Source organism: Daucus carota, chromosome 4, assembly GCF_001625215.2.
Source record: "Daucus carota subsp. sativus chromosome 4, DH1 v3.0, whole genome shotgun sequence".
Taxonomy (NCBI): Eukaryota; Viridiplantae; Streptophyta; class Magnoliopsida; order Apiales; family Apiaceae; genus Daucus; species Daucus carota.
Window position 1 is genome coordinate 31,750,009 of NC_030384.2, and position 12,764 is coordinate 31,762,772.

The 12,764-nt window shown below is 34.5% G+C and overlaps 1 protein-coding gene across 4 annotated transcripts; it reads left to right on the top strand.

Moving 5' to 3' along the window:
* Positions 1–1,153: 1,153 nt before the first annotated feature.
* LOC108216043 (uncharacterized) lies at positions 1,154–9,570 on the top strand. 4 transcript variants are annotated; one of them, XM_064092544.1, is made up of 15 exons: positions 1,154–1,332; positions 1,442–1,589; positions 1,800–1,918; positions 2,002–2,083; positions 2,750–2,901; positions 3,827–3,976; positions 4,049–4,159; positions 4,371–4,482; positions 5,965–6,111; positions 6,227–6,264; positions 6,349–6,441; positions 7,898–7,981; positions 8,297–8,443; positions 9,268–9,404; positions 9,512–9,570. In XM_064092544.1, exons 1-14 carry the CDS (start codon positions 1,255–1,257, stop codon positions 9,400–9,402), a joined length of 1,596 nt encoding a protein of 531 aa, XP_063948614.1. In that variant the 5' UTR covers positions 1,154–1,254; the 3' UTR covers positions 9,403–9,404; positions 9,512–9,570. The 4 variants fall into 4 exon arrangements, 3 of the variants coding, with proteins under 3 accessions (XP_063948614.1, XP_017244189.1, XP_017244190.1); XM_017388700.2 differs by having other exon boundaries at positions 9,268–9,570; XR_010291474.1 differs by lacking the exons at positions 9,268–9,404; positions 9,512–9,570 and having other exon boundaries at positions 7,898–8,090; positions 8,297–8,436.
* The last annotated feature ends 3,194 nt before the right edge of the window (positions 9,571–12,764 follow it).

The window sequence follows — 12,764 nt, forward strand, 5'->3', positions numbered from 1 at the left end:
TCTAGTTGTTTGTTTTATAAAATCTGTCATTCTCTTTCCCTTGTTTTGGTTTTAGGTTTACCCCAAATCCCTCCTGATCCATTCCCCACCCCCACCAGGTATTTCTTTTCCCTTTCCTGATTCTTATTTTATTTTCAATTATAATTTGTTTCAAAAATCATTAACGTTTAAAAATAATATGTAAAATATTTTTGAAGATCAAAAATAAATTTCAATTTAGTTTTTACATATTAAAAATAATTTTAATATAATTTATAAGTCAAGACATCTATAAAATTAATGAAATTTTTAAATAATAAAATATATCAAATTATAAACGTAAATAGATTTGACTCTTTTCATATTATTTAATATTAAAAAATCAAATATCGAAATAATTATATAATTTTTCATTCCGTTTCCAGATCAAAACCAAACAGGTAATACAATTGAACATCATTCTTTTACTTTCTCTTCTTTTCTTTTTCTGAATTCTATTCCGTTTCCTTAACTCCAACCAAACAGCCCAAAAATCCATTTCATTATACCAATTAGAGTCCGCACATCACCAAAGCAACAATAATCAATGAGCATTCTAAATTCTCCAGTTTCATGACATCAATTAACAAGCAGAACCACCAATTAACAATTTTTTTATACAAAATTCAATTGTTCAAAATTCAAATTTAACTTTTGAAAAATCCGAAACCCCCAACTAACAATTTATTTATACAAAATCACAGCAAATACAATTATACAAAAAGATTAAAAAAAATAAAGAATCAATCAAAATATGATACCTAAAAATTTACACTTAACAGTCTATTTATACAAAATCACAGCAGACTATACAAAAAGAGTAAAGAAATAAAGAATCCAATCAAAATATGATACTTAGAATTTACACTCAATATTTTATAACATTGTAAAGTTTTCTTAACCCGCTTAATTATTGATGTTAATATAATTTTTTTAGCCCGCTAAAATAATAAATATCATGTAGAGAGACTTATTTTGTAAGAAAATATATTAAAACATATATAATATATTAATTAACAAAAATAAAATAAAAAGTAGTGATTTTACAAATAAAAACTAATATTTAAAAATTAGTTAAAAACATAAGTATAATCTAATAAAAAGAAACTGTGACCCTACCTAGCCTATAAATTCCTCCCAATTCCGAACTCACGCACTCACTGCAAGTCTCCGACAAATTCAACCGCCAGCGAGCCCTCTCTGACGGCTGCTGCTGCTCAGCTCCAACCCAAAACCATGCTGACAACGCCGTCGCAACACGGCATCAAACTCGCCGTCAATCTCATCTCCGCCTATTTCGGTGATATCGTCGCTGTAATTATCTATATCCTCTGCCTATAACAATATGTTATGTTCTTAATTTTGTTAGTCATTGGTTTTATTCAAGTTATGATTGATAATTTATATTTGATTGTGTGTACAGAAAGTTTGTGAATGTCTTCTTCGAAAAGGAACCCTACCGCTAGCACAGATTATACACTTCACTGAGCTTAGTAAACAGAATGCGGTTAATTCGCTACTTGTTCTTATTCAGCATAATTGTGTTCAGGCCTTCGCTACTCAGTCTGAAGGTGTGCTTTTCGTGCCTTTATTTCCGTCTTCGTTTCGGTTATTATGTAATGTGAAATTGTTGAGTGGTATTGGTTATTTAAGTCACTTGTGTGAGTTAGGTTATAAGGAATTGAATAAGAATATGAGATGTTTGGTCTAGGTTAGTTTGTGTTGTTTGATTGGATTGTTATGTAAAAAGTTGCAGTTTAGTTATTTTAGTGTTAATGCAGGCAGGTTTGGAGCTGCTCCGAGGATTTCAACTCAGTATATGGCACTATTTGATAATATCATTCATCATATGAGGTTTCCAAAATTTATTGCAATAGTTAATGAGGAATTGGGTAAAGAGGTAGGTTGGTGTGGTCTTCATCATTGAAGATTGAATAATTCCCGGCGTTTAGGTTAATCGTGTGTTGGATTTTGTTCTCGCAGTGTGAAGAGATTTTTGTATGGTTGCTTCAAGATGGCAGACTTTCGGTGAATGATATCGTAGAAAGGCAGAAAGAGCCATCAAGTTAGTATTCCTCACTGCAACCTTGCATATAGTTGATTGTAGTTGTAATCACTAGAATAATTAAATAGTATACCCTTGGTGATATTACGTATAAGTGGTATATCCAATTTTAACTCCTGGAATTTGTCACATATGTTCCGCTTGTAGTCGGCTATGTTACCCGGACTCGGCTGAAAGTGTCCAAACTGGATACATTTCCGAGTGTCGGACTCGGCAATATTTTGAAAATTTACATGGTTTTGGCCTAAATAAGTGTCGGAGTTTCCATGCCCATGTCCGAGTGTCGAGTGTCCGACACGGGTACTCGAGGCAAAATGAAGAGTCGGGGTAACATGTTGGTGGTCGGCTATATTTTTTTGTTTTTGTGATGAGCATGAAGCAGTTTTATTTTAAATATCTATAACATTGCAGTAACAATGGTGTCTAAGTGCCTCGTCACACTGACATCTAATTTGTATGTCAAACTAGGGACTTTTTTTGTTACTCGAGGGTCTAGATGAAAAGAGAGAGTTAAACCTAAATATTATCTGCAGTTGAGTGGAATATAATATGTAATCATGCAAATGTGCATGGATGGGGGTTGGGATTATTGTGTGCAAGGTATGCTGTAATATTCATAAATGACTAGAAGTCTAGTTTGCTAATGAATTGTTGCACTCTATCTAGGAAATTCTACAGCTTCAGATGCCTTGCATGAGTGTTTTAGAAAACTTGTGAATGCCCAGTATGTGGAACGATGCCCTGCTCATGAACCATTTCTTGCTCCACCAACTGAGGAGGAAACTGCTGCAAAGAAAAGAGCTGCTAAATTCACCAAGGTGTTGTATCTTTTGTTTGATAGTTTCTTCAGGAAACAAGGAATATTGTGATGTACATAAGTGACTCTACCAAATTAGTGTCTGTACCCTTTTGACGTTTTCATTTGTCCTCACCCTCAGACTCCAAACTAATAATATTTTAACTTTGATATTCTTGTTCGATAATTCTGGTAGGCATTGAAGATATTTTTTTGGTGAAAGCAGGCATGATCTTTGGTCAAAATCTGGAACTTGTATTTAATACTATACTGATATCATCTAGAGGTGGCAAAATGTGGTTTTGGTTTGGTTTTGGTTCTTATAAAATGGATTTAGTTTGGAGAAATGAACCAAAACCATTTCCAAACCATATATTAATAAATGTGGTTATGGTTTTAGTTTGAATTATGGGCAACTAGTTTAGTAAGTAAAAATAAGTATTATATAATGAACAAAAATTAATACACTCAAGTGACAATATAATGAATACTAAATATAACAAAAGTGTGTGTGAGTGTGTGAGTTGATGTAGTGGTTCAAGCTCTTGGCTTCTCCAAGTAAGGTCATGAGTTCGAATCATGGGATGTGCATGTGTGGTAACTAGCAAAAAGAAAGAAAGAAAAGAAAAAGAACATTATAGTGTGTGTTATCTTAAAAGTGAGACCAAATGTGGTTAGATCACATATATTGCGAGAAATGTGAGACTAGAAACCAAATCCATTTTTCTAAATGTGATTTTAAATGGATCCAAATCCACAATTTTGGTTTGGTTTGGATTGGTTTAATGGTTTTGCAACCATATTGCCACCTCTAATATCATCCCTTCCTTTCAAATCCATGATTACCATTACAGTCGATGTGATAGTATCTGAATCTTCCTATGTTTTGTTGCATTGTAAATATTGGAGGTTACATTCGGACAGTAAATTAGTGTTTGAATATGCAGACAGGGGAAGATACTATAGAGGCACGTGCTTTGGCAGAAGCATCTCCTATGGATTCAGTTAGATTTTTACTTGAAACAGATACATGGACAGATGATCCTGAGCAAAAGAGCAATGATGATTCCAGTAACTTGGCTTCTGCTGGAGAGAAGGTTGATCAAGAATTAGATTAGATTAGATATACTTGCTTGATTAAACATGTTAACTAATATGACTCATAACAGCGGAAACTGGATGCTTTGGAGTCTGATACTAAATTATGGGCTACAAATCAGAAGAAAGAAGTTTTATGGCGGGTAAATTTTGAAGAATTTGTACGCCGCCTTAGGCATAAGGTAAGTCTGGCTCTGTTTAGTATAAATACAACAAGTGATAACTTTTGTTTACTTGCTAGATCTTTTTAGACATTAATCAACAGTTCAGGTTTTCAGAACCGTTTGGTGAATGAGTGAAAGATGTTTTGTTAATATCTGAAAGTTGCTGGTATAAATTTCTTGATGTTCTAGTATTGATAAAACCTCATACTAATCTACTTTTTTGTCATAGAGCTGCATTGAAAATGTCCGAGCTCGGCTTGATTCTGGAGCGGCAACTGTTTTGGGGGCAGTTCTAGAGGCAACTAGAAGAACTGAAACTAAAGTAAAAGTGGAAATTTCAGGTAATACAGTTATCTATTGCACCAGTTTAAATTTCAAATTCACGTCTAGTCGTTTACTAATGCATGTTAACAAATAATTGATACCGAGATTTTGGAAGTAGTAGATTACGATTATACTGGCAGTGGTAGATACTAGATCATATTACTATATCAGGGCGCGTGAAGATAGCTTCATTTTTTTTTTTGACTAATATGGCTTATAGCCTTACAATTTGAGTATCTGTTCTAAGATAATCTCGAGGTGAGCCAGAGTCGAACCCAGGACCTGGGCCAACAGAGGATAAACCCTTAACCACTTGGGCTATCCAATCGTGCTCGATAGCTTCATTTTATTTAACAGAATATAGTAATAAAAATGTCATCCTTATGTGTTTTCTCAAGTAGGCCGGCCATCTGGGCGAACCCGCAGGGTGAATGTATTATAACATCCCACATCGGTTGGATAAAGAGTGTTTGGGCCTTTATAAGCACAAGCAAATAACTAATGTATACCAATTTGCTAGCACTTTTGGGCCGACCTGTGGTGGGTTGTTGGTTCCGGTATGCATCCAGTGGTGGGCTTGGGATGTTACAGTAATAGAGTGGTTGTACCAGCCAAAACACATCTACATATCCCATAAACAGAAGTACCTAAGTCGATCGTACTCCTTGCTAGCCAGGAGCAGTCTATTTTAAGAATCATTTATGTCTAACTGGAACCTGGTGCCTTCACACGAAAGGGAGCGAACGGAAGAAGAAAAGAAGGCTTAGCTACTTGGTCTACTTCCATTTAGACTGAGATGGCATCTTTTTCGATGTCTAGGCTTGCTTCCATAGCTTCCTTACTTTCAGAGTTTGACCCTTAAAATAGAGCCACGACCGAGGTCAATTAGAATTACATGTTTAACATATAACTGCTTTTCTTGTTCCACTTGTTGGCTGGACTCTGTTCTAGCTATTTAAGTGGAAATATGGCTGTGTTGTGCTCATTGTCCTCCAGAAAATGATACTTACATATAGAAGCTTAAGAGTTTGTTATCTATCAACTATCCTTCGTAAAAATTATTAAGGTTTGTAAATCAAATGTTGAAGTTTCTGAGACAGTTGAACAACAAAGTTGTTCGCCACTATGACAAAAATTTAATTATTATTAATAAACAAATGGTTTATACCTGTGGTTGGACATGTGACAATCTATGATTTTTGCCGAGTATTGTCATCATCTGAACGTTATGCAAGTAAGGTGGTAGGTGGGGGTCTGAGTAGCTCTTTTTTTTTTTAAATATTTCTATTTTTTTTATATTAGGGGCGTATTCGTCAATAAAATTTGCTAGCCTTTGGCTCATTGCACTTGACGTGTCGGGTTAAATTTCTAAATCTTTTACAGTTTCATCAGTTAGTAATTCTACTCTGCATGTTGCAGTTTTGACTATAAAATCTATTTAGATGCCGCATCCATGTGATGGGTGCTTGAATTTTTCATACTCTTTTATATATTTGCAGTTCCTCTGTCTATTGATGACATTATGCAAGAAGTGATAAAGAGCGAAGAAGGTCGTACTATGAACTCAGATCGAGTCAGAGCATCCCTTGCTCAATTGGGATGTGATATGCCCAGTATTACTGGAATAGATGAAACATATAGTATTGGTAATTACTATGCATCCCATCTTATCCTATCATTTGAAGAATTTCTAGCTTATTTTTTATGAATTGCTACTGAACTGTTGTTGAATATAATTTAACAGTATTATACTCGTTACAGATCTAAAGAAAATCCTTGAGTTGGCTCAAATTAAGGAGGTATAATTAATTGCTTTCGTTCCAGATATATAAAAAGAACTAAAATAAGCCAATTCAAATCTGATCATATATGTTATGCTGCAGGTGGAATCTATTGTGCTGAAAAGATATGGGAAGGAAGCTTCTAGGATTTTCAAGTTACTTCTACAAGCAGATCGTGTTGTTGAGACTGAAATGGTAAAAGATATCAACCTTGTGACCACTATGTGAATGAAGACACAATTATATATATTTGTCTTGCGGAGTGACCCTCAAGAGATTTGCATTTGGAACATGACAGGGATTAGCATCACAGCATTCCCTGTCAAGGCCACTCTGTACCACTTCTAGAGAGTTTAACTATGTGCAAATCCTGTCAGTAGGATTCCTAAAAGCTGGAATAATCTATTATACTACAAAATTAATATAAATGGTAATTTTTCCTAAATATTCCACCCTCTTACTTTCCAAGAATGCCACTGTATCAGTTCACCCCTCCTGGACAATAAGCTTGCCTGTCCTAAGCTCAACTTCTGGATAAGCCTCCCCAAAAGCAACATCTTTCAGCGTGAAGTAACCCTTGTCTACATTAGAAACTTTCTACCTAAAACTTGATGAATTCATGACTTTGCACCGGAAGCATACCATTTGAACACATCAATTATTGATCAAACATTATTAGATGTGCCAGTTGCTTTTACAAGCTTCTAGTTCTGTCTAAAAAAATGTTATTTTGGAGCCCATTACCGGGCTTTCCACTTCTATGTTCTTCAAACAACCATAAATTCCAATTAACAAACAAGATTAATTCCACAGAAACATATCAATGAACTTCTTCCACTTACTATTTACCTGGCTCCTATTATCAGAAACTCATAAACCGTCTATGTATTAATTCTAGGAACAATCTCTTTATTCTCTATTCATTTGATTCCATTGCTTTTTCGTTTTGGAAATTTCTGATTTTTATATATTCTAGCATGTCGTGTAAAGATGTAGAATCAGTTATATCATTTCACGTCGAGTACTCTAGTGTTGGGTGATAAGAAACCTCAGCCTTCACATACTTATCATGTCGTTCTATTGTTTAAATAATTATATTGTGGTCTTTACTACTAGATTGCCTTCACTTTACTTCTTATTGAATGTAATTCTGCTGTTCGTTTCCTTTGGGAAATTTCTGGTTCAGTCTTTTACTCAAACATGTGTAAAGTTTTGAAGTCATCAAGTATGTCATATTACGTTGGGAACTCTAGTTTAGAGTATTCAGGAATCACCTCAGTTTTTGTGTACTTATCATGTTCAATTCTTTAGGTGTTGTATTGTGATCTTTACTTCTAGATTCACCATCACTTTCTTTGCATACTTGATTGCTAATTGTCAGGGTGGATGGTAATAACCCCCATGGTTATATGTTGCATGTGTTAGAAATTAGGAGTGGTTAATGTAATATATCCTGAATATTTGAATTATGCTCAGTTGTCTATCAAGAAATTTTAATGGGATGTCTGTAACAAGTCATTTGACTTCGGTTTGTTTGAGATGACTACTTAAATTGATAGTTTTATCATATTTTGAATTGATGCAATTTTGAGGCAATATTTTATGAATTGAGGAGAAGGTGTTAACAGTTTATCTTATATTTTTTGGGTAGATTTCGAAGGACACATTTGTTGATAAAAAAGATGCAGCCAAGATTCTTCATCAGATGTGGAAAGATGATTACTTACATTTGCAGGTAAATAGATAGTTTGGCCTTGGCTGAGGAATTAAAGGAGCAGCTTGATGCCCTCATAAAAAGTCAACTGTCTTATTTTTGTGTACATTTGCTGAGCGAGTGCATCAGTGTATGTCACGTAAATAGCCAACTTTTTGAACATAGTTTTAGCTGTTTTGTTTAGGACCTGTTTGTCATTTGAATTTGTGCAAGTTCTGATTATAAATATGAACACAATATGAGTATCTACAATAGCCTGATAACCATTGGTCCAGTATTGTTGTTTCTTAATTGTGATGCTTAGTTAGCTTGTAATTCTTATCTTATTTATTGCAGGTCATGGAAAAAGATAAAGGAAAACAGAAGTACCTGTTGTGGGCAGTAAAGAAGCCTGAACTTTGGCAACATATTCTAGATGATATGTACCATGCTGCCTTAAATTTACGACTTCGAAGTGCTTTTGAACAAGAAAAGGATAAAGAGGTTAGTATTTGCATCTAACTTCAAACACAAAGCAGTTGGATGCATTGATAAAAGCTTTCCCTTTTTACATTAAGAGCTCGTAAAAAACAATTTGTCCTTTAGAAGAACAAAATGTTTCCCGGTAAGCAGCCCCCAGTCTAGCTTGAAAGGACTGCAAACTATCTTTGCAGCACAAATTACAATCTAACTGTATTCATGGTCCTGTTTGATCTTGAAACACAGGCGGGAACTTTCATAGTTATCAATTATTTCCAGCTATGGAGATTGCATCTAGTCAAAATGCAACTGTCTTAGAACTGTGTTACGTGAAATTTAGCCATAGTACCTGCCACGACCTGCATTAGGAAAACCGAGGGCTATTGATAATTCTCAAAAACAGTTTATCCCAAATAATAATGTGTCTAATGTGAAACCACATATATTAACTCAAAACAATAAGTTTGGAATTGACAGTTATTAATTCTTTCCAGTCATAGAGACTGCATCTAGTCAACTTGCAACTATCTTAGACCTGTGGAGCATGATATTTGGCCATAATACCTGCATTCGAAAAACAGAGTGCTTTGATGATATGAAAAACGGTTGATCCCAAGTAATAATGTGATCAATGTGAACTAAGTCAGATGAAAGCTTTGCAGGACGAACTTTAAATTAAAGAGCAAACTTCTTGAAATTATTTGTTGTTTTTTGGTCTCTCTTTGGGAAGGTTTGCTCTTCAAATTACCTCTGCTAAGCATTCTGAACTTCTTTGTGCCATCAAGCTTTTCTTGTCTACATATATAATGCTTAAACATATGCACTTATTTTGTGTGAACTTGTGCCAGATTGCTCAGTTACCAAGAGAAAAGCGTGAAGGAGAGTTGGGGAAAAGATTTGATAGGTGGATGAAAATTAGACTTGTTTTAGAATCTTCGTTGATGAAGCTTGATGATGCTATCCTGCTTTTTAATGACTTTTAAGTGTACTGCAACCAACTATCTAAGATATATTAGTCGGTAGCATAAATTGTAGGTTTCTTTTTCTGAACAAATAATACCTAATATATTTTGTTTTATGGTTGTAATATAGAAAAAAGGAGTTTATTTGACATGGTAAAGGAATGGGCTCGAGGAGGGGTTTTGTTGATTTATCTGCTAGTACTCTATGAACTACTGTTCTCTGTTTTCTGAATAATTTGTGTGCCTTTTAATCAACTATCGTATGTCACCGTAGCTGACCTCATCCTAATCGTGGATCTGTAGTGGTTATTGCAATTTACAATCTGCAGTGGTTATAGCTATATCTATACTTGGTTCTATATTTACAACCAAGTATAGCACTTTTCTATTTTAGCATCTCATATAGCATTGCATTGGAGTGTTAAATTCAATAAGGGATGCTATATTATAAAAATAGCATCTTCTATGACATTGCATTAGACTTGCTCTTACAAGTGAAGTCTTATAATATATTTTTAAAAATCGGACTTAAATTAGATCTTCAATAAATTATGGACAGAGGTTATAAGCTTGCTAATAAACCTTAAACCTCTGATGTTAGCTTGCTAAGATAAAACAAATACAAGATATAATCTTGCTAACAGTGTGACCATCAAAATATTAGGAGTATCAATCTCCCCTTTTTGATGCTTACACAGAACATATAGGAAGGAGATAAACTTCCCCTAAAACCTACAATCTTGTAAACTCACATGCATAATATTTAACTAACAACTACAGAAAACAATTATCACCTAGTCATCGAAGATAAACATAAAATCATGCATAAACACTTGTTTGAAATCAAGTCAATAAATCAAAGTACCACATCAACCAGAATAAAACTTTTTTAGAAAATAGACAAACTAAACCAACCAGCAAAAAACAAACATCACAGGCTAATTTAATAGCCAAGTTCACCAGCAAGAACCATCAAACAAGTTCATATTATCTTAAAACTTGACAGAAACGTAAAAAACAACCCTTCCCTTCCTAAATCTACTCCCCTTTAATCATTAAAAATGTATAAATTTAAGTAGTTTTCTTCTGGTAAGCCTCGGTCTCTACTTCATCATGTGAAATTCCAGATTTATCCATATTTGGAGAAAAACCCTGTGCTGGAGAATAACCCTCACCAACCTTGAGCTTGAGGTCATGCTTTAACAGTAGCTCATTCAAACCATACTCTTTTCCAAGCCTCTAAACAGCTGCAGTAACTAGATCTTTCCAAAATTTGTTCTATTCAGCAACCTCTACAAACTTTCTAAGAAAAATCCTCCGATTTTCTCGAACTTCAAGAATAAAATCTAGATACTTTTCAGACAACTCAGGTCCTTGACCATGAGCAGTAGTTCCAAGAATCGCAGTAGGAGATTCTGGAGGAGGATCAACTTGGACTAAACATAAGCTCGTTTGGCTAAGTTTATAACTTATGACTAAATGTAATTTATGACTTAATGTGACTGATGTGATAATATAAGAGTTTAAAATATATGAGGGTAATTTTGACTTATTAATGACTTATGAGTTATTGAAAATATAATTATATAAATAAAAGTGAATCATAGATAATTTATGTCTTGCGAGTAATTTTTATCAAAAAAAATGTTTAAAATATTAATTCACTAAAAAAAACTCAAACTAATTTCTGGTTTTAAATCAGTTTCTGACAGTGTTGTAAAAAGCGGGAATCGAACTTAATCGGCGAAGTCACGGAACTGGGAGTAATCGGTGATTAATTGAATTGATCAGGGATTAATCGGATTAATCAGTGATAAATCGGAGATTTAATCAGTTCGGCCAGTTACGGAACACGGATTAATCGGTGACTAATCGTGATTAATCACCGACTTTTAAAACAGAGGTTTCTGATTTAAGTCAGTTTTTGATATATTACACAGAAGAAACATTTTTTAGTTTAAAATTGTAAACAATTTTTTAAATCGGACAAACAGGCTCAAAGGCGACTGCTATCAAGCTCTACTGCAATTTAGTCACGTTTATATAACCCTGTAGTCGAATATCTAGACTGGAAATAAACCACCTTTTAGCTCCACAATGGCCAATTAGCTTGTGTAATGATTGCATTGTTCTTCAATTACACTTTAAGTTAAAAGTTTATACAGCCATACAGGCACCAGCCCACAAGTATGATATGGTTTTATGATGTGTCCATGGTCACACAATAAGCACAAAATTTGATAAATTTTTCTTGTTTTGATTAGTTTATATTCCCCAATAATGGTGGACTTCCTGGATTTACAACAACGACATCAATCAAAAACTTTCAAATTCATAAATCTTACGTGCTCTTGAGCACATACTAGACAAACCCGAACTATATTGATAAAGAAAATGAACAATAATATAAGAGTTCTTGCTGGTTTCTAAAACGTGTATATGCTTGATCATGATTGATCAATCCCCTTCCACTAATTATGCGGACCTTACAGACTTCACTTCAGTTCTAAGCGCAGCACCAATCCTGCATATGTAGCATAGCTTCATGAAATCCAATCCAAAAATTAAACAGATTACAGTATGTTAAGTGGTCTGAATCAATATAAGCCTTCCTGTTCCCATCTCTCCACCAGAAAATCAACCATTTCCTGTCAATCAGAGTCATGTATGGCGGTTTTTGGCATGAATCAGTCGATCAAATCTCGTGGAGGATGTTCATGAGTGTGAATGTGTATATGAGTTTACGCACTCGAGGATGCGCCTGCGTCAATCGTAACAAGGGAAGATTCTGTCTTTTTCTTCTTGTTTGTTTACGTACTCTACTTGTATTGTGTGGTTTGTCATAAGCACTAATATGATAAATTAAAGGTTATAGCCTAATGTTCGTGTGCAGACTACATAACCTTGTGTGTGTATGAATCAGTGACATCGCAATCTCTTTCTCTCTCTCATATTATCATATGTCTCGTTGGAATCTCTATCTAATTCATAAATTTCATGAAGATTATATTTGTTTCGTAATTCTGGATAAAAGCAAGATCGGATGATAGGATCGATGGCATGCTATACACCTTACTCAATTTTGATCGAAGCAGTCGTGTGCGGGAGAGATAGCACAGAGGTGGTGGCCGAGGGTGGCGGTGACGGCGGTTCCGGGATCGGTAGGGAATCCGGTTTCAAGAAGGAAGGCGTTTAATGTGCCTCGTAATTGGGCGTTAATTGTGCCTATTAACTGAGGGCTTAATTTGTGCCTGCGTTAATTGTGCCCTAATTGAGGGCGTTAATTGTGTCTTAATTAAGGACATTAATATTTTATTAATTGTGCCTTAATTAAGAGCTTAATTGTCTCAATTATGAGTTATCATGATTGTGAGAATATTTTG

What these genes read in the sequence shown, in the direction of transcription:
- LOC108216043 (XM_017388700.2), top strand. Translation starts at nt 1,255, where the DNA reads ATGCTGACAACGCCGTCGCAACACGGCATCAAACTCGCCGTCAATCTC. An exon ending in AGTAAAAGTGGAAATTTCAG is followed by an intron (nt 4,483 to 5,964) that starts GTAATACAGTTA and finishes ATATATTTGCAG; the next exon opens with TTCCTCTGTCTATTGATGAC. An exon ending in AACAAGAAAAGGATAAAGAG is followed by an intron (nt 8,444 to 9,267) that starts GTTAGTATTTGC and finishes AACTTGTGCCAG; the next exon opens with ATTGCTCAGTTACCAAGAGA.